Genomic DNA, 20,499 nt, shown 5'->3' with positions numbered 1-20,499 from the left:
GACTTACCGTCGCTGATGACGTTGACGGTGAGGCGTTTGTGGCTGCTCCAGAAGCCGTCGCGCGGCGGCTTGGACCAGTAGGGCGACTCAGAGAGGAACATGCTCGGCGAGCATGAATCGGACACGCGACTTGCAGCAGCTGGACCAGGGGCACGTGCGTCTCGCTGCAGCCACGGCCGATCGCAGACTGATCCCAATTGGCGTGCGTCTCGGGCAAAACAAGCAGCCAGCCAGCCGCCAGCGCCGCGCATGCCTGCAACCCGCTCGGCGCCCGCCGACTTTCCCGTTGGATTTTCGCCCTTTGTTGTGCGCAGCCTTTGCTCTCGAACTTGGCACCGAATTAAGGCTAATTCAATGAGATGTGCTCTGCGGATATCCAAATGGGGAAATGTTTCTCTCTGCCCCTTGTGTCGGAGCAGGGATGTATAATATATTATGTAGAAATGGCCGTGGAATGTATCATATAGATATATATTCCGTCCTTTGGCCCAGCATCGCGATTTGCTGCTTTCGGCACATTGATTTCGTAATAAGCTTTGTTGCAACAGGGTACGAAAGGACAAAACAGGTTTTGGCGGGTGTAAAATGTTTTCATCCACAAAAAAAGACAGTAAAAGATGGATAAAATTCCTTTTTTATTTTAAATTAAATTACTGAAACCTAAAACAGGCCATAGTTCGAATTTATTTGCAATATTAAACGTTGATCCATTTAAACACCACACTATATAATATTTTTTAGTTTTAAACTGGATTACAAAAGCTCGCATTTTCATTAAAATACATTTTTAAGTGTGCATTGGCAGAAGCCGTTTTTTTCCATTTTTTCCAGTCTTTTGCAGGCTCAGTTTTAAGCGATTTTCTAATTATTTGCTCGCCACCTCGACTTGAAAATTGTATGAGATAAATTTTTGGAGAAATTGAGCCAGCAAAGCAAATATGAAAATTTAAAAGAAAAAATCAGCACAGTAGAGGAAATTTTGATCACTGATCCATTTCAGAATTTGTTGAAAATTCTGAAACGGGGTGCATAATTCAAAAATGGTGGGCACAACTCTGAATTTTGAATAAAAAAATTGAAAATTGAAAAAAAAATTAAATGATCGCAGACAAAAATCTCCGCAACTCTGGATTTTTCGTCAAATAATCTCGTTCGCAGCACGACTTACTCTATCCAGGGCTTTATTGACATTCCATTTCAGAAAAAAACTGCACAGCAGAGGAAATTTTGACCACTCCGACCACAAATTTTAGATTTTCCAAGGGGGAAATGGGAAAAATTCATTTCTTGCGCATGAAATTGGTAAAAATTGAGTGGAAAAATCCGTGAATAAAAATACAACCCTGGTTTAAATGTAATTGTACTCATTAAATAACCTCATGAAGATTTAGAAGCTAAAATTTACAGCCACAGTCGGAACTTTTCGCCATTTCTAATCTAAAGAAGAAATATATTACGGGAGGGATTTTCTTATCACTTTCTCAATGGATGTTTAAAAATCACACTTAATTTTTTGTCCCAGAATTTTTAAAAAATGTCATTTTGTACAATTTTTTGGTTGACCACCAAAAACATTTGTTTAGAAATGAAAAACTAGTCGATTTTGTTTCACAGTTTGATCCAAGTTCATTATTTTCCTGTTGAAAACACACAAAAAATTCACAAAGTTCGTTTCGACACGTTTGCCAATTAATACCCAATTCGCGAACACGGTGAAATTTGTCAGCTAGCAAAACACAAAATAAAAATAATGCCCAGGTACACAAAAGCAGCAGTGTGCTGGTTATTTTCCACTTGTCGGTGCGATGATAATAGTAATCGTGGTCGGCGGCAGCAGCGAAAAAAAATTAGGCCGATGAGCTACACTGGCAATACAATTTGTCACTGTCTCGCCTCCAATAAAAGTGATAAATGGGATTAATTTTTAACCGACGCGCGCGCAGCCAAAGTTTCGCGGATAAATTCTCTCTCTGTGTGTGTATCGAACACACAGCAAACAGGCAGAAAGCGTTTATCTGCACCAAGCTATTTATCATTCGCAATGATGCTGCGAGCTTTTAGTTTGTCTCGACACGCCGGCCGTTATCTCTCGCTCTCGCTCGCTCGCTGCATGTGTATTACACACAGACTTTTTGCCCCGAGTTGTACCTGGCAACTACTAACTACTGCTCTGCTTGTTTTGTTGTTTTCGGATTATGGCTTGTATATGCACTGTTTCCAGTTTGCTTCATCCGCGCCTGGATTTTAGTCCGGCTTCGAATGATGAAACACTTAATATGCAGTTCGCAAACAGTTTATCTTTAAACACTGGATTGTGGCGAATATACATAGCTACAGATCGCGGGTTTCTCCGGGGCATTGAACTGAAAAATAAACTTAAATTTTTTAAATACTGTTTAAAATTGAAGTTGTACATAAATAATTGAAAAAAATCCTTTTTAACCTGAATTAATAATCTTAAACATTTGGAAAACAGCAAAATGATTGATCAATGATGCCTAGGGCGGTGAAATTCAGATTATTGGCCATTTTTTCTGTGCTTCCAATCGTTGTGAGCACGAATCATGCAGTTTTAAGCCATTTGAACCAAAATTAAAATCGTTAAAAAATGTATAAATCTGCGAAACCCGTCTAAATTAATTCAAAATGTGTGGATAAGTGCATAATTTTGCATCAAAAGTAGGAATTTTCTCTGGTTTTAATTTTTAAGGAAATTTTTCAGGCAAAAGAGAACCAAAATCATGCTTTCTTTGTTACTGTTAACCAACCCTTCAACATAACCCCCAACTTTAACAGAAAAAAGTTAAATATTTGCATTTTAAAATATTCCCCAATATCATGACTTCTTCATCTTCATCTTTTTTTATTTGCAATCTTCTGCACCTAATTTTAACTATTTATTAATAGTGACTGTCTAAAACTCACAGTCCTAATTATCACGTAATTTTCTTGTTTAGTTAGTGCGAAATTTGTTATTTTTTCTCGACATCATGCCAGTTTTATCCTCCGTTATGCATCGTTTTGTAAAAAGGGGGCTTGTTTTTATTTTCTGCAATCCAGAAATAAATTAATATATTTTACAAAATAATTGTTAGTGCAATACGACCTGATACAGTCTTTTATCATCTGAATTTTCGTCAGCGGTGGTTATGCAACCTGCTCGACGTTCAGGTGCGCCGCGTTGCTTAACCCCGCTCATCCGAGCCGAATTTCCGGCGCGGAGCTCGTCTGCGTGTGTCTGTCTCGTGTCTCACGTCGTTTGCGCTGCAACGTGTGTGTTTATGCCGTCGAGTGAGTGAGTCTGTTCGGCAGGCAGGCAGGGCTCCGCGTTGAAGTCGAGTGTGGGATTACGCGTCCTTATCGCAGATCCGCCGCCGGCTGCAGCAGCACCGTTCGCCACTTAAGACTCAGAAACGAGCACGCAGTCTCGAGTGGCTCACGTGCAAAAACTCGCAATTGCCTTGTTTTGCAGCATTACGACGGCATATCTCGCGAAGGCTTTTTGCTAGTGCCTAATGCTGCAATAATTGTACCCAGAATCGTTAAGCTGCGACTGAGAATAAATTTATGTGTGCATGCATGGGTTTCAACGTTTTTGTTAGTAACACAAATTACACACAGACGTAAAAAATGGAAAATTGCTCATTATTGGTCTGCAAGTTATTTTTTAATTTTAAAAACGGAATGAAATGATTGATTTAGAGTTTAGGAGGAAATGAATTTGAATGGATTTTAATTAGCTCTTTATTTTGTAATACTCGTAATAATGTAGGAGTGTTTTCTCTAAGAGTAAAAATAATATTTAAATATAATGTGCTCTCGTAATTGGATGATGCTTTCTTGAAAAATTTAAATGAGGATTTTTATCTCACAATCAGTTGCTAAACGAATGAAAAGATTAAAAATTGAAAAAAAGACGTGGAAAACACTGGGGAAAGGATTCACGCGACGCGCAGATATGGCGTCTGGTAGAGCACGGCGGGAAAGTTACAAACGTAAAATGAAATTGGCTTGGAAAATTTTTTATTTTACATGAAAATAACTTAAGCACAATAAATGTTTTTGTTGTTAGTTGTTATTTATTAACTGAACAACGTATTGCCCAGGTAATTTAGCAAATCGACCATTAGATGGCACATCAGGCCAATGGAAATGTAACAAAATACGCGGAAATTAAATAATTAGGTCGCACGCCTCTTTTTCGACGCTTCTGATTGGCCGCTGGACCGCCTCCTGATTGGTCTCCATTATTTCGACGCCATATTGACTTCTGACTGGCGGGAACCAACACAGATCGCAACCTGGCTCCCGGTGATGGAAATATTAATTAATACTTAACGAACAGCAGCTGTTCCGGCCCTGCAGACTTTATTAACAAGCAGTAATTAAACTCGAAAATAAAACAAATATAATGCTCAGTAATAGCTGGAGATAATTTTGAATTAGCAATCGTTAAAAACGTCCACTTGCCAACGAAAAAAAATTAGTAATAAAATTCTTGACAGTCCCTTAACTTGTATCTCCCTTTGACAAAAGGTTCCTCTGAACACAATCGAATTTAACTAAAAATTCCCATATATTTTTTATTCAAACTGTTTTAAAAAGGTGAAAAAACTGCTAAAATTATTTAATCTATTTATTTTAGGATTATTACAGCCTTTTTCATCTCTTGTTTTTCACCCAGGGGCGTAGCCATTGATAAATCAATACTATTCAAATGGCCAATAATAATAAAAAATGCAATTTTTCTTCTCTTATTGTGAGATGGAAAACTGATACTCTTGTTTACCAAACACAAAATGTCTCTAGCAATTGCTCCATATTACGGGTCAACTTAAAGTGCAATTACTCTGGCTTATTCCGAGCAATTTTCCTAGTGAATAAATTCGATATTGGCTTGATATACTTGAGACAGAGGGATTGGATGCATGTAATCTGGTTTGTTGGGGCTGATCAGTGTCGCGGATTTGTTATTCCGGCGGCGTGCACCCGGCTCAGCACCTTATAAAAGCTGCATGCATGCGCCGAGCGTGTGTATTCAAATATTCCGAACGCGCGATATACCTGCGAATAAATTGCATCTGAAGCAGCAGATAAAGCAGCGGCGGCGGCAGCAGCAGCAGCGACTTCTTTCCTTTCGCCGTACGTGTTGCCTGATAAAATGTAAGCAACGTGCATATCAAAAAACGAGGAATGCATATCTGCTGTCGTGTGTTTGGAGAGAGGAAATCGATCTCGCGCGCGCGTGTGTGTATGTGTGGCGCAGAGAAAGCTGCTTTCGCTTTGCATGAAACGGAATTCTCGATCAGCACGGAATAAATAGTGCTTGGCTCGCAGTACGCCCTATTTCAAAGCAAATAAACAAACAAACAAACACACACGGAAAAGCTAACGCGGCGAATTAAATAGACAATGGAATGGACGAAATTGGATGCGAATGAAATTATATAAAATAAATAGCAATCGATTGCTTCAAGTGGATTGGCACTCGACGTGGTGCATTTTTTGCATTTATTAAGGTTCAGTATGGAAGGATTTTTATTGGAAATAACAACAATACATTTTACGATGAACTCTTAACATTGTATTGGTTTTTCTGACTGTTGACGAAAGTTTTGAACGCAATTGTTCTGTTATAAACACGACTTTTATTTTTGGAATTTTTGGTACTTCGAAGGGGAAGTCCATTTTTTCTCTTGTGAGAATATAATTTATTTTGCATTAACAGATGATTCTTAAAATTTAAATAATTTTCGAAGTGAAAAGTTTGAAAATTATTTTATTTCCAAAACGGCGCAACCAATGCTGCGAAACCCCAGAAAATCATTATTCTGCCAATTTAATGCATAATTTAATCCCCAAAAACGATTAATTTCATACCAGTATTTAGCTAGGTAGCTGGGTAATTTGTATTAGAAAAAAATGCTGCAAGATTAGTATGATTTTAAAGCTGAAGACTGTCTCCCTTCTTGAAATCTGATTTTATTTCGCAACAAAGAGTTTCCCTAAAAGGTTTCATACTCTGTTGGACAGATCTCGACGAGTGGAATCGAAATCTGCCAAGAAAATGTGGCCAAGCGCTGGAAATTTTTTAAAAATTTTGAATTTTTACTCTAGCAAGGTCCTTTTTATTATTATAAACTGTAGAACAAATTGTTTATCAATCAACTGCTTATTGCATCCAACAATTATTCAAATAATCTTCAATTGTTGCCCATAGTATCAAGTGATTAAAACGGTTATAGACTCGTTTTCTCAAATTAAACAACGTTTTTGGGTGCCAAAGGTCTTAAAAATGTGCAAGTTTTTATTCCTTTGGTATACTAAATATGTAAAAGTAAATCAGACTTCAGAAAAAAATTTATTCAAGCTTCTTACTCTCATTATTTTTTATTATGAAGCTCCAAAAATGTAAAAATATGGAAATATTAAATTAACAATTTATTTCGTACAGGCTAAGCCCGTTAAACCCACCGTTTCGCTCAAATAGGCACACACGGGCGACGAGTTTCGCTAGTGGCGTGGCAGTAAAATGATTTTTCCGAGCCAAGGGACGTTCGTCTGAGAGTTTTTGCTGCAAGCAGAGCTGCGCCCGGCCACTCGGCACCGCCGCCGCTGTCTCGGCCAATAAATAAGAAGGACGAGACTTTTTTCCCTGCGCGAACACTTTTTCGCCCTCGGTATTTACACTATTTCCTGCGGGATTAATCCATTCCCCCCTTTCTTTCCTTTTTTTCCAGTTCTGTCTTTCGGTCTCTCGTTGCTCGGCTCAATAGAGATTTTAGAGAGAGGAGAGAGAGAGACAGCAAAGTCGATCAATTACGACTTGTTCTCTTTCTCTCTGCCGCTCGCCCGCTCGCTTCGGGTCTCGCTAGCCAGAAAGCAGCCAGCGAAATAAGTGGGATTTTCTTTTCTCTCTCGTCGTGCACACAAAACAGACAGACAGACTGCTCTGCAGCCGATTCCCGCGGGCTCTCGCACCAATTGATTCCTCTCTTGCAATTTTTTCCATGTGCCCCCATCCCATACAGTGTTGGAGAACGCTATCGCCACTTGTAATCTTGTGTAACGCACTCATCACTTGTAGCCAGCGTCCAGATAAGTGCACACACCGCGAAAGAGTATTTTAAAGATTATTTTAATCTGCTTAAAAGGGATTGATAACTGCAAAATCCTCGAAAATGCATAAACTCTTCCCTCAGGATTCAGTTGAAGCCAAAGGCCTGGACATTTTTGACGAAGTGGCTGCAAAGTCAGAGGATGCTCTTCAAATGGTGAGGACTGCATCCTTAATTGAAATCCTATTTTATTTCCCAACAAAGGGTTTCCCTGAAAGGAGCTCGCAAATAAGCAAAGCGTCTAAAAAGCTCACCGCACCAGACCATTTGATTTTTTTTAATAAACAAACCTGCTCTTATTTTAAAAATTCTCTCTCTCTCTCTCTCTCTCTCTCTCTCTCTCTCTCTCTCTCTCTCTCTCTCGCTTCTCTGGGAGTGGAAAAAAACTCCCCCAATTAATTAGAATTCTCATTGAAACCGACACATTGCCAGCATTTCGGTTTTCAGTTGGCTGAGTTGTCTTTCACTGCCATTCCTCAATTTATGCTTATTGAAGTGTGGCGCAATCGCTGGAAATGGAAATGCCGCCGCCGCAGGAATAAAGTCAGCGCTGCGTGGAATCAATTTTGTATCAGCCAGTGGCTCGGTTGCCGCCGAATTACATTTACACCACTCGGTTTATTACTACACGTTGCCAGCCAGCAAAAGTGAGTGCAAACGGCGCTCGGGGAGAGGGAATTCCAAGTAATTTGTGTTGGACCTTGTTACAAAGCGTGTTGGGCGAAATTTGGCAGGCTGCTTTTGGATCGTGTTACTTGTATTCCCACACGTTTGACATTTCTCAGAAGAGGATATATCGGAATTCGATCACGATGTGGAACAAGGAAAGATATCCTACAAAGTTTTTAATTGAGATTTTTGATTACCTTCACTGCAATTTCAGGTTTAAAAAAAAGTCGGTCCACATTTTTAAGGTAAAACAATTAAGAGCAATTAGAGTTGCTGGCAATAAAGTTGTTATAGTTTTTTTTCCTGCAAAATGCACAGCGAGCGGGTTTAAAAGGTGCTCACTTCCACCCTTTTTCAATTTTAATTGCAAAAACATCCTACTAATTTTCATCACTAACCGAATGACATAATTATTTAATTCATCCGAAACTGACTCTGGATTGCCACCTTCCTTCCATTTCCTTGGTTCATTTCTAAATTTAAGAAAAAATAATATTAATAAATGCAGCATTTTTAAGTTTTTTATTCTTACAGAGGCTTTAAAGTAGAATGATGCTGGGCAACAATTGAAAATTATTTAAATTGTTGGATGCCACAAACAATTGATCGATAAACAATTTGTTCAACAATTTGCAATAGTAAAAAAGGACCTTCCTACACTAAAAATTCAAATTTTGCCAATTTTCTCCAACATTTACAGTGCTTGAACATATTTTCTTTGCATATTTCAATTCCTCTCGTCGAGATCTGTCCAACGGTGTCTGCCACTTATTGGGGAAACTCTTGGTTTTGAAATTAAATCGGATTTCGAGTAAGGAGACAGTTATTACCATTTGAAAAGCACGCTAATTTTTCGGCCAATTTTCTCAAAAAGTTACAGCGCTCCTTAGGTCAATTTAGGCTTTAACTGAATCCTAAGGAACGAGTTTATGCATTGGCAACAAGCATTTTCCAGGCTTTTCCAGTATCATTCCTCTTTAAATATGGTCATTTGGGGTTAGAGGGTCCAAAATTTCCTAATAACAAATAAAGTCTCAATTTTTGTTTTATCACTGATTAGTGGTAAATTTTTCATGTCTTCATTTTTTACTGCTGTGAGACACATTCTTCATTAAAAATATCCTGTGAAATTTTGCACTATTCCGAGCCTAATTTCACTGGCAAAACACGTGACTTGTTCTTATCTTGCGCTGCCTCCGCCGAGCATTATATGTACATAAATGCAATATTGAAATTGATCGCGGCCCGGAAAGTGGCACGATCGCGTCTCATTTCTCATGATTGTATCTGTCTGCTCGCATTACCGCCGCCATATTACACCTTTTTATTTATGTTCTCGCGGAGCGTGCCATCGCATTTAATGAGGATATTTCGCCTGCTTCCGTATTTCCGGAGAAACAGTTGAAGGAACGTCGTCTTTCTTAAATAAACTCGACTGTTTATTCAATACTCTTGCGTAATTTGCTGGAAAGAGGATTGAAATGTGCGCGAGTTTAATTATTTATAATGGAACTGTGAAGAAACATGGTGGTTTATTTGGGAATTATTTTTGGAACGGAGAAAAATGACCCACAACAAAACATCCTCGAACAAAATGCATCTTCATATTGTATTGAACAGGCAAAAAATGTGTCATTTAAATTAAAAATAAATAAATATGAAATTAAAATCAGCATCAAATATATACGATCCCAATTGATAAAAAGTCATAAATGTGTTCGTAATATTATTGGTATGAAATGATTTTATTAGACTTGAAGAAAATGAAAATTGCGACAGACCCCCTAACACCAAATTTTTAGCAAAAATATCGTAAGCTATGCCTCTTTTACCGAGATTGACACACACAATTTTAGTTTCCAGGACGTCAAATAAATTATTTTTGCGCCAAGAATGCACAGTAACAAGATTGAAACTAATAAATATTATTTTTTGTTAAGGAAGTAACAGTATTTAATTTGCATAATAACTTCGTAGTTTTCATATTAAAATAGCTACATATCCCACATTCAGTAATTCAATTTGAAATTCGCAAAACTATTTAGTTAATGCCAGGCACAAAAATTATATTTTATTCTTTAAACAAATTTTACAAAGTTAAAGCCAGCAAGTATAAAATACATCACGTTTGAAGTTAAAACAATATAATTTTAAATTTTTAATTGTTAAATATAAATTTATTTTAAAGACAAATAAATTTTTAAATATCATTTATTACAAAATGTAAATGAAAAGTAAAACTATTTAAAACTATCAAACTATATAAACTGCTTATTTGGCTGATTTTTATTTGTTATTGTTTCTCTGTATATTTTTTATATAATATTTCTTAAACCGTTTAATCTATTAAGGGTTATTTTAATGAACCCAAAAGCTTCTCCTTGCAGCCGTAACTTTCCATAGTACTAATGTGAAAAATATAGTTACCCCTGTTGAGTCTTTCTAACGCATAGTTAACCCTGAAGCTGTTAATTAATTTTATTTTTTACTGTTCCACATCGTTACAAGAAGCTGTACAGAAAGTTCAAATTCCTCTAAATTAATTCTCTTTTTTTAATTGAGCTTATCATATACATTTTAGTAGCTTGAACGAATCATCTGCTAGTTCCACAGAAAGGAATTAAAATTATTAATTGCGATCATTTTAAAATCGGCGAATTTGACAAAGATTAAATAAAATACGTATATATTTTGAGAAATCTAGGCTTTCGGCTTGCAGTTTTTCTTATCTGAAACAAAACTAGCTGTGGAAAAATTGGGACAGACAGGAAACTCTGTTTTATTCCTTAATTAACAAGATTGAAACTAAAAATTTAAGCACCCAAAGGTAGTATAAATGAACGGTTGGTGACTCCAAAAACATCAATGGCTTTCTTATGTGGCAAACTATCCAATTAAAGCGTTCAAGTGAAATAAAAAATACTTCAGTACTCTATGATTTTAGTACGAGATATTTCAATAGAATAAAAGTTTATCACAGCTAACAAATATGAACATTTTTTTTAAATAAAAATAAATTGTTTTTGTGATTTTTGTGTATAGCCTTTATTGACCAGTGAGCACGTGTTTGACTTTGTGTTTTTTTCCTTTTATCAGTTTCGCGCAAGAATTGTTCTATTGTTCTCCAGAGTTACTTGATAAATTTTAATGGCACTTCCTTTAGTAATTAAACACCGCATTTGATGGGCTTTCTTGATAAGCACTCAAGCACGGAACGTCGAGCGAAATGGTTGGATTTGGTTTTTGTTCTCTAAGTTGTAATTTAAAAAAATGCTTGCGTTTCGAGAGCAAGCTAAAATTTATTCTGATATTTTTCGAACTGCTATATATCATTATTATATTTCATAATCTTTTGTATTTCCAGGGGTTGTTTCGGTTGAGGCGTTCCCGCAAACTGCTTCTAGTGGTGATGTCAGCATTTTTATTAATTTTTGCGTTCCGGCAATCCCAAGAGATTGAGAAAGAATACCTTTCACACTCAAAAAATCAAACTGATAAGAAAACAGCATTTTGCAATTTGCCTGACTATGATCCCTTCGACCCGTCCATTCTACCGCACATCAAGACGTGGCCGAGGATTAACTGTGGGGGAAAACAGCTCCCACTCACTTTTTTGGACGAAAACGAGCTTTTACAAATTAACACAACAGCTGTTTCGTTGATCGGAGGCCTGTCCTGCTATATACAGGAAATCATTCAACTGAAAAATGACGAATCCAAGGTCAAACTCGGCCCAGCAAAGGTATGAAGAGCATTTTTCACTAAAAAGAGCTACCAAATCTGCAGCATAGGGTTGATATTTTACTCATAAATCCTATAACAATAGGTTCTTTTCTCTATATAATGTTTTGAGATCCCGGGCGGACAGCTAATCGAAGCTAATTTTCTTTTTTTCAATAAAAATCGCAAATATTTGGTGTTTATTGGTTCGACATTTATTCAGGAATCAAAATTTCAAAAAAGGTTGACTTTTATGAAACACCAATCAAAGATCCGTATAAATGGCCCTTTAATTGGTTTAGTGATATTTTCCCTAAAATTCAAATTTCCAGACGACTGTCATAATTCTATAGTTTTTTTGCAATTGTACACGACACTCAATTTGTTGTTTGAATTATTTAAAGAAAATTAAGCAAATTTTGATTTTCTCTTGTTTAATAAGCGTCATAAATTTAGGATTTGGTAAATTCTAATAAATTTTATATGTATATTATAATCATTGGAGGCTTAAAGAGGAATGATACTGGAAAAGCCTGGAAAATGCTTGTTGCCAATGCATAAACTCGTCCCTTAGGATTCAGTTAAAGCCTAAATTGACCTAAGAAGCGCTGTAATTTTTTGAGAAAATTGGCTCGAAAGTTACCGTGATTTTCAAATGGCAATGGCTGTCTCCTTACTTGAAATCCGATTTAATTTCAAAACCAAGAGTTTCCCCAATAAGTGGCATACACCGTTGGACAGATCTCGATGAGAGGAATCGGAATATGCCAAGAAAATGTTTTCAAGCACTGTAAATTTTGGAGAAAATTGGCAAAATTTGTATTTTTATTGTAGGAAGGTCCTTTTTTACTTTTGCAAATTGTTGAACAAATTGTTTACCGGTCAATTGTTTAAGGTATCCAACAATTCAAATAATTTTCAATTGTTTCCCAGTATCATTCCACTTTAAATAATAATCAAATTTTTAAAAATGTAATTATAAAAGATGAATTAACATTTGATGGAACTAAAAACATTCCTTCAAATAATAAAAAAATTAAAAACACATCGTCTGAATATTCCAACATTATGCATCAAATTAGAGCTGATAAAAGATAAAAAAAACTTACATAATTTTAATAATTTCAGAAAATTACTAAACCTGAGCGCCTCCCTTACGAATTCAATTTTTTAAATTGTGAACTGGAACCTTCTAGAGCCCAGATTTATGCAACTGGGTATGCGAAAGTCAAAGAAGTGCCGAAAATCAAGCCAAAGAGAGGAAAGGCAGCGTCTAATGATAGTAATGTTAACGTTCTAATTTTCGTGCTCGACTCTACATCCAGGCTGAATTTCATCCGACAATTGCCAAAGTCAAGCAAGTTTATCAACGAACGCGCCAAGGGCATTGTATTGGAAGGTCTCACAAAGGTATTTATAAATGCACGTGTGAATGATTTGCGAATTACGAGGAAATTTTTCTTCCTGGCGAAATAGATCGCGTAACTTATTTTAATGAGAAATAATGCTCTCCGTTTAATCGTCATGATAATGTTTTAATCATTATTCTCAGACATCAAAATTGGATATTTGCGCAAATAATTTATGAAAAACCACTTACGTGATTTAAATTTTAATTTTTTCTTGAAGGTGGGGGACAACACCTATCCAAACATGCTGGCCTTACTCAGCGGCTACTCTGATGGTGCAGAAGGCGCTGATGAATCCCAAGGACCGTTTAGGCAGGACGCAACAGGGCGTTTTCCAATTACCTGGAAATATTTTTCCGAGCATGGTTACGTGACGATGTTTGCAGAGGATCAACCTGATGTCGACACGTTTAGTTTCAAAGAGCGTGGTTTTCACGTGCCTCCGACCGACTATGTCATGAGACCGTTTTGGCAAGCCATGGAACAGTTCACCGTGGGTCGCCAGGACTTAAAATCAGATAGAAGATGCTATGGACACATTCCCAAGCACGTGTTTCTCTTCAATTACACGAGGGACTTTGCGGTGAAAATGCAAAAGGAGGGCCGCGCATTCTTCTCCCTCACTTTTTCAACTCCTTTAAGTCACAACCGCATCAACTCTGTTCAGGTTTTATCATAAAATTTTGGCTCAAAAAATAGTAAAATTGGTTTTGACGTGGAAATTAAAATTTTTTAAGGGATGTTTTTAGGTTTGTATAAGAAAAATACTGTAAATAATTGCTCGTCCAATTTTTGTTACTGTTTCTTTTTTGGTTTTAGTACATTTTACACGACCTGTACAATTTAGGGGAATTTTCTCCCGATTATTTTTCGTCCTATTGTAAAATAAAGAAGATATTCTTATTCCTGACTGAAATCTTGTTAAAAGATTGGTGCCAGAGAAATTTCTTTAAAATAATTTGGAATTCTACCCGGCTGTTATCAGCTAAATTCATGAAAAAAATAGTTACAGCCCCCTGAAATTGAAAACATAATTATTTTCTCCACAATATTAACCTCTTTTATTAAAAAATTCACAACCTTTGAACATTTTCTAATTATTAATGCCTTCAGGTAGCTGATGACGATTTGCTAAAACTGTTGCAAGACCTTGAGATGCACAACATCTTCAACAACACCGTCGTGCTCATTATGGGGGACCATGGCAACAGAATTGGCGATGCGAGACGCACTGCCATCGGCAGGGTAGAGGATCGAATGCCGAATCTAGCAATCATGATTCCTCCTTCGCTGGAGCATTTCCGGCAAGCTCTGGAGGCGAACGCGAAAGTCCTGACGAGCTGGCATGACGTACGAGAAACGCTGCTCGATGTGGCCATGAACAACCTCGAGACGGAATCCAAAGTGCTCCGCCACGGTTTCAGGGGCTTGTCTCTCTTCAGGCCAATTCCCAGCAACAGAACCTGCTTGGAAATAGGGATTCCCATTGTCTACTGTGTTTGCTGGATCGAAAAAGAACTTAATGTTGATGAAACAGACACGAGAATAGGTGCAAATATATTTTTAACACTGTTAAATAATATATTACAAAAAAGAGACAAGGAAAAGCTATGTACTCGTTTGAAGCTTAAAAATATCGAAGGAGCACAAAAACTCTTGCCGACTCAGGCAGTTGGACAGTTTGATAATAGCTCGAAAATATTAAGAATCATGATTACTGTTAAACCTTCTGACGCACTACTGGAGGGAACTCTAGAAATCAACGGCAACAAGGCTAGACTGCTTGGAGATGTTAATAGGCTGAACGAATACGGTAAACAGTCCAGATGCATCAATGATGCTTCCTTAAAACTGTTCTGCTTTTGCCAGATGTACTAATTCAAACTCCAATTATCTTTCTCGCCATTTTATTGTGCAAATTCAACGGTTGAAAAAATTTTGTATTGGTTTTGAAAGAAGTAAGAAACGGACACCACTTTTGGTGGTGCTCAAAGAACACTAATTATTTTTTGACAATTTTGGACTCTTTTGTGTGCAAAAAATACACCAATTAAATTAAGCCCAATACTCAGAAATTTGAAATATTTTCCATGCCGTTTGTTAACACCAATTGTATAAATGCCTAAAAGATGTGAAAGATTGCGATTAGTGGAAAATGAAAACATTTAAGAGTTAGAGATTGGAATTTTATAATTTTTGTTCATCTCTTCCTTCTATATTTTGTACCAATAACATTATCTTATCTCGCAAGAACAATGTCAACATCAAGGAGCGTATTGGGAATTTCCTTTCAATTTCAGTATCAGTTATATTGGCGAAGGATATAACTTAAAAATTAGATTCGTGCAGAAGTAATAACTCATTTTTATCGTTTTTTTAATTTAATTCTAAAATGCATAAAATCCACTATCACAATTTTAGTTTAAACTTATAAATGCATTAATTGAAAATTATTTGAATTGTTTGATGCTTGATGCAATACATAAGCGTTTGTTGACCGATAAAAACAATACATATTTTGTTCTACAATTTGCAACAATAAAAAATGAATCCAAATTTTTCCAATATGCTCCAAAATTTACATCGCTTGCCCACATTTTCTTGGCAAATTTTAATTCCTCTCGTCGGGATCTAGGCTATCGTTTTTTTTACCGCGATTGACTGATCCGATTTTTTTTTATTTATTCCAGTTCGTCAAATCAATATGTTAACGCCATGAATAAACAGTTGCACGATCAAAATTAAAAAAATTGCAGTACTCAAAATCTGTAAATGAAGGGTCACGCCATCAGTTTTAGTGACTCCAAATATCGAATTTTGGCGAATACTCCAATTAAATCGTTTAAAAAAAAATCTGAAAATTCCACGAGTAATTTTAAAAGTCACATAGAAAATAGAATAAAAGTTCATAACAACAAACAAGTAGCAGTAATGCATATTGTTTTATTTTATTTTTCCTGCAAATGAATGTACAATAATTTTTTGTGATTTTTGTGTATAGCTTTTATTGGCCAGTGCGTTCGTGTTGGAGTAGTGCATTATTTGTTCAGCGTTATAACTGTTTTATTATTTTTTTCTTTTATCTGTTTCACGCAAGTCTTGCGGTATTTGATAAATATGGGTTGCACACTTTCCTGATTGCGCTTGTGAGGGTCTACCTTGACAAGCACTCACGCACTGCAGGTCGACCGAAAATGGTTGGAATTGGTTTTTCATTCTCCAAGTTGCATTTCGAGAGCAAGGCAACATTTATTCTGATATTTTTCGAACTGCTATCATTATTGAATTTCAAACTATTTTCTATTTCCAGGGGTTGTTTCGGTTGAGGCGTTCCCGCCAACTGCTTTCTGTAGTGATGTCAGCATTTTTATTAATTTTTGCGTTCCGGCAATTACAAGAGAATGAAAAAAATGAATACCACTCACACTCAAAAAATCAAACAGATAGCAACACAACATTTTGTAATTTGCCTGACTATGATCCTTTCGACCCGTCGATTTTACCGCACATCAAGACGTGGCCGAGGATTAACTGCAGGGGAAAACAGCTCCCACTCACTTTTTTAGACGAAAACGAACTTTTACATGTTAACAAAACAGCTGCTTCGTTGATAGGTCACCTTTCCTGCTACATACGTGAAGTTATTCAGCTGAAAAATGACGAATCCAAGGTCAAACTTGGTCCAGCAAAGGTATGAAGTAAATTTTTCACTAAAAAGAGCTACAAAATCTGCAGCATAGGGTTGGTATTTTACTGAAATATCCTATAACAATAGGTCTTTTTCTCTATGTTGTTTTGAGATCCCAGACAGTTAATCGAAGCTAGTTTTCGTTTTTTCAATAAAAATCATGACTGTTTTGTATGAATTGGTTCGATATTTATTCATTAATCAAATTTTCAAAAACGTTTTACTTTTATGACACACCAATTAAAGATCCGTATAAATGGCCCTTTAATTGGTGTAATGATTTTTTAACTAAAATTCATATTTCCAGACGATGTTTATATTTCTTTAGTTTTTTGCACCTGTAAACAATAACCACTTTGTTGCTTGAATCATTAAAGGAAAATTTAGCAAATTGTGATCTTCCTTCTAATTTAATTTCTATAAATAATTCCCAAGATAACATTGGCTATTTAGCCGGAAAGCAAAAAATGTTTAACTCTAGTAAAATAGTATATTAAATTTACAGAAATGTAATTATAAAAGGTAACTTAGCATTTGATGGAACTAAAACATTCCTTCAAATAATGAAAAATAAAAAATAAACACTTTCTGAATATCTTAAACTTATGCATCAATTTAGAGCTGATAAAAGATAAAAAAATTTACATAATTTACATAATTTCAGAAAATTACTAAACCTGAGCGCCTCCCTTACGAATTCAATTTTGTAAATTGTAAACTGGAACCTTCTAGAGCCCAGATTTATGCAACTGGGTATGCGAAAGTCAAAGAAGTGCCGAATATCGAGCCAAAGAGAAGAACGGCAGCGAATAATAATAACACAGTCAACGTTCTAATTTTCGTGCTCGACTCTACATCCAGGCTGAATTTCATCCGACAATTGCCAAAGACAAGCAAGTTTATCAAAGAGCGCGCCAAGGGCATTGTATTGGAAGGTCTTACAAAGGTATTAATTATTGCACATGTGTAGAAGGGCCAAAAATTGAATAGCTCTATAAGTAGTGGTCCGTTTAAATTTATTATATTTTCAATGGATCTCTACAATCACCAAAAATCAAATCAGGACCATGTTTCTCGTAAATTTTTTTCTGCTTGATTTCAATTGTTCTTGTCACAATCTCTATTTTTTTTTTGCAAATTACATGGAAAGTTCCTTGCTGGTAAAATTAACCATTTAATTATTTAATGAGAAAACAGTGCATGAAAACTATTGAGTCCTTTTTCGCAGAAATCAAAAAGGGAAATAAGACAATTTGAGCTATTTCCCAATCATTGCACAGCATAAAAAAATGCAAACGGATTATAATTGTTTTCCTTGAAGGTGGGGGACAACACCTATCCGAACATGCTGGCCTTTCTCAGCGGCTACTCTGATAGTGCAGGCGGTGCTGATGAATCCCAAGGACCGTTTAGGCAGGACGCAACAGGGCGATTCCCAATTACCTGGAAATATTTTTCCGAGCAAGGATACGTGACCATGTTCGCAGAAGATCAACCTGATGTCGACACCTTTAGCTTCAAAGATCGTGGTTTTCACGTGCCTCCGACTGACTACGTGATGAGGCCGTTTTGGCAAGCCATGGAACAGTTCATGACAGGCCGCAATACCTTAGATACGAGATGCTATGGACACCTTCCCAAGCATATGTTTCTCTTCAATTACACAAGGGACTTCGCGGTGAAAATGCAAAAGGAGGGCCGCGCATTCTTCTCCCTCACTTTTTCAACTCCTTTAAGTCACGACTACATCAACTCCGTGCAGGTTTGTGATTTTATCATAAAATTCTTGGCATCGGACTTGAAAATTTAAAATTTTTAAGTGCCATTATTAGGTTTGTATGAGAAAATTACTTTAAATAGTTGGTCGTCCAATTTTTTTAGTGTCTTTTTTGGTTTTGATGTGATAAAAGTCTTAGTAGAGTGTACGACCAGTATATTTTAGGGGATAATTCGCAACAATTATAAATTTCCTAATTTTCAATCCTTGCAGGTAGCTGATGACGATTTGCTAAAATTGTTGCAAGACCTTGAGATGCACAACATCTTCAACAACACCGTCGTGCTCATCATGGGAGACCATGGCAACCGATTCGGCGATGCGAGACGCACTGCCATCGGCAGGGTAGAGGATCGAATGCCGAATCTAGCAATCATGATTCCTCCTTCTCTGGAGCATTTCCGGCGAGCTCTGGAGGCGAATGCAAAAGTCCTGACGAGCTGGCATGACGTACGAGAAACGCTGCTCGATGTGGCCATGAACAACCTCGAGACGGAATCCAAAGTGCGTCGCCACGGTTTCAAGGGCTTGTCTCTCTTCAGGCCGATTCCCAGCAACAGAACCTGCCTGGAAATTGGGATTCCTATTGTCTACTGTGTTTGCTGGATCGAAAAAGAGCTGAATGTTCTTGAAACAAACACAAAAATAGGTGCCTACCAATTTGTAACCCTTTTAAACAACATATTGGAAAAAAGAGACAAGGAAAAGCTGTGTTCTCGTTTGAAGCTGAAAAATATCGAAGGAGCACAAAAACTGTTGCCGACTCAAGCCGTTGGACAGTTTGATAATAGTTCGAAAATATTAAGAATCATGATTTCTGTTAAACCTTCGAACGCAATACTGGAGGGAACTCTAGAAATCAACAGCAACAAGGCTAGACTGCTTGGAGATGTTAACAGGTTGGACGAATACGGGATACAGTCCAGATGCATCAATGTTGCTTCCTTAAAACTGTTCTGCTTTTGCAAGATGTACTAATTGATAACGCGTTATCTTTCTCGCCATATTGGTTTGGTAGCTCCAGAAAGTAAGAAACGGATTTACCTCTTTTGGTGGTGCTCAAGGAATTCTTATTATTATTTGACAATCATTCTTTATGCATAAAATACACCAATTAAATTAGCCCATTCCTCAGATGTAAGAAAAAAATTTCATGTCTGTAGCTGAAATCAATTGTATATATGTCTATAAGAGGTAAAAGCTTGTGATTATAGTGGACAATGAAGTCATTCAGGGATAGAGATATGAATTTTATCATTTTTATTAATCTCTTCATTATTCATTTTGTACGAATAATATTCTCTTATCTCGAGTGAACAATGTCGACATCAAGGAGTTTATGGGGGAATTTCCTTGCAATTTCAGTGTCAGCTATAATTGCGAAGAACAATATGATATGTGCGAGTTTTCATTGTTTGATTATTTTTATTAATAAATTTTAATATCAAATAAAATCCGTTCTCACAATTTTAGTTAAAACTTACAAATAATCCAGTTGAAAATAATTTATCCTTGATGCAAAAAGGAGTTGTTTATGGATAAAGAATTTGTTCTTAAAATTGCACTAGTCCAAATTTTCTCCAATATTCACACAGCGCTTGACCACATTTTCTTGGCAGATTCCTCTCGTCGGGATATAAGCTACCGTTTTTACCGCGATTGACTGATCCGATTTTTTTTATTCCAGCACGTCGAATCAATTATTTTAACGCCATGAATAAACAGTAGCAAGATTAAAACAAAAAATTGCAGTACCCAAAAGCTGTACATGAACAGTAATGCCATCAGTCAGTGACTCCAAACATCGAAGGCTTTTTCCTTTTGGCGAATTCTCCAATTAAATGGTTTAAGTAAAATAAAAATTCTTTAAACTCAATAACTTTAGTAAAACAATCTGAAATATCAAAACGAGATATTTTTTCAATACACACGGAAAATAGAATAAAAGTTTATTACAACTAACAAATAACAGCAGTGCACAGTCATTGTTTTATTTTATTTTTCTTGCAAATACATATTAAATATTTTTTATATTTTTGTTTACTGCTTTTATTGGCCAGAGCGTTCGTGTTGGAGTTAGAACTGTTTTTTCCTGTTTCACGCAAGCATTGGTGACGA

General features: G+C 36.4%; 3 protein-coding genes across 3 annotated transcripts in view; 2 read left to right on the top strand and 1 right to left on the bottom strand.

Moving 5' to 3' along the window:
* LOC135937022 (E3 ubiquitin-protein ligase LNX-like) overlaps positions 1-175 on the bottom strand; it is a 77,824-nt gene extending 77,649 nt beyond the window's left edge. The window contains exon 1 of the mRNA XM_065480088.1: positions 8-175. Within this exon, the coding sequence (XP_065336160.1) occupies positions 8-101 (94 nt within the window). The 5' untranslated portion in view covers positions 102-175. The remainder of the gene's footprint in view (positions 1-7) is intronic.
* Positions 176-7,181: 7,006 nt separating this feature from the next.
* On the top strand, positions 7,182-15,736 carry LOC135937447 (uncharacterized). Its single transcript, XM_065480598.1, has 5 exons — positions 7,182-7,274; positions 11,287-11,529; positions 12,636-12,917; positions 13,137-13,583; positions 14,030-15,736. Exons 1-5 carry the CDS (start codon positions 7,182-7,184, stop codon positions 14,792-14,794), a joined length of 1,830 nt encoding a protein of 609 aa, XP_065336670.1. The 3' UTR covers positions 14,795-15,736.
* Positions 15,737-17,262: 1,526 nt separating this feature from the next.
* LOC135937446 (uncharacterized) lies at positions 17,263-19,778 on the top strand (the record flags this gene model as incomplete). Its single annotated transcript, XM_065480597.1, has 3 exons — positions 17,263-17,550; positions 17,926-18,366; positions 18,595-19,778. Coding segments are annotated over 3 exons (1,494 nt in total), but the record flags the coding sequence as incomplete, so codon positions are not given.
* Positions 19,779-20,499: the final 721 nt, after the last annotated feature.

The sequence above is a fragment of the Cloeon dipterum genome, chromosome 2 (genome assembly GCF_949628265.1).
Source record: "Cloeon dipterum chromosome 2, ieCloDipt1.1, whole genome shotgun sequence".
Lineage (NCBI taxonomy): Eukaryota > Metazoa > Arthropoda > Insecta > Ephemeroptera > Baetidae > Cloeon > Cloeon dipterum.
This window is presented reverse-complemented; position numbering and strand designations above follow the sequence as displayed.

Excerpts from the sequence above, each read along its gene's own strand:
- LOC135937447 (XM_065480598.1), top strand. The coding sequence starts at position 7,182 with ATGCATAAACTCTTCCCTCAGGATTCAGTTGAAGCCAAAGGCCTGGAC. Across the intron at positions 11,530-12,635 it reads TCAAACTCGGCCCAGCAAAG|AAAATTACTAAACCTGAGCG; the intron begins GTATGAAGAGCA and ends TAATAATTTCAG. Across the intron at positions 13,584-14,029 it reads ACCGCATCAACTCTGTTCAG|GTAGCTGATGACGATTTGCT; the intron begins GTTTTATCATAA and ends TAATGCCTTCAG.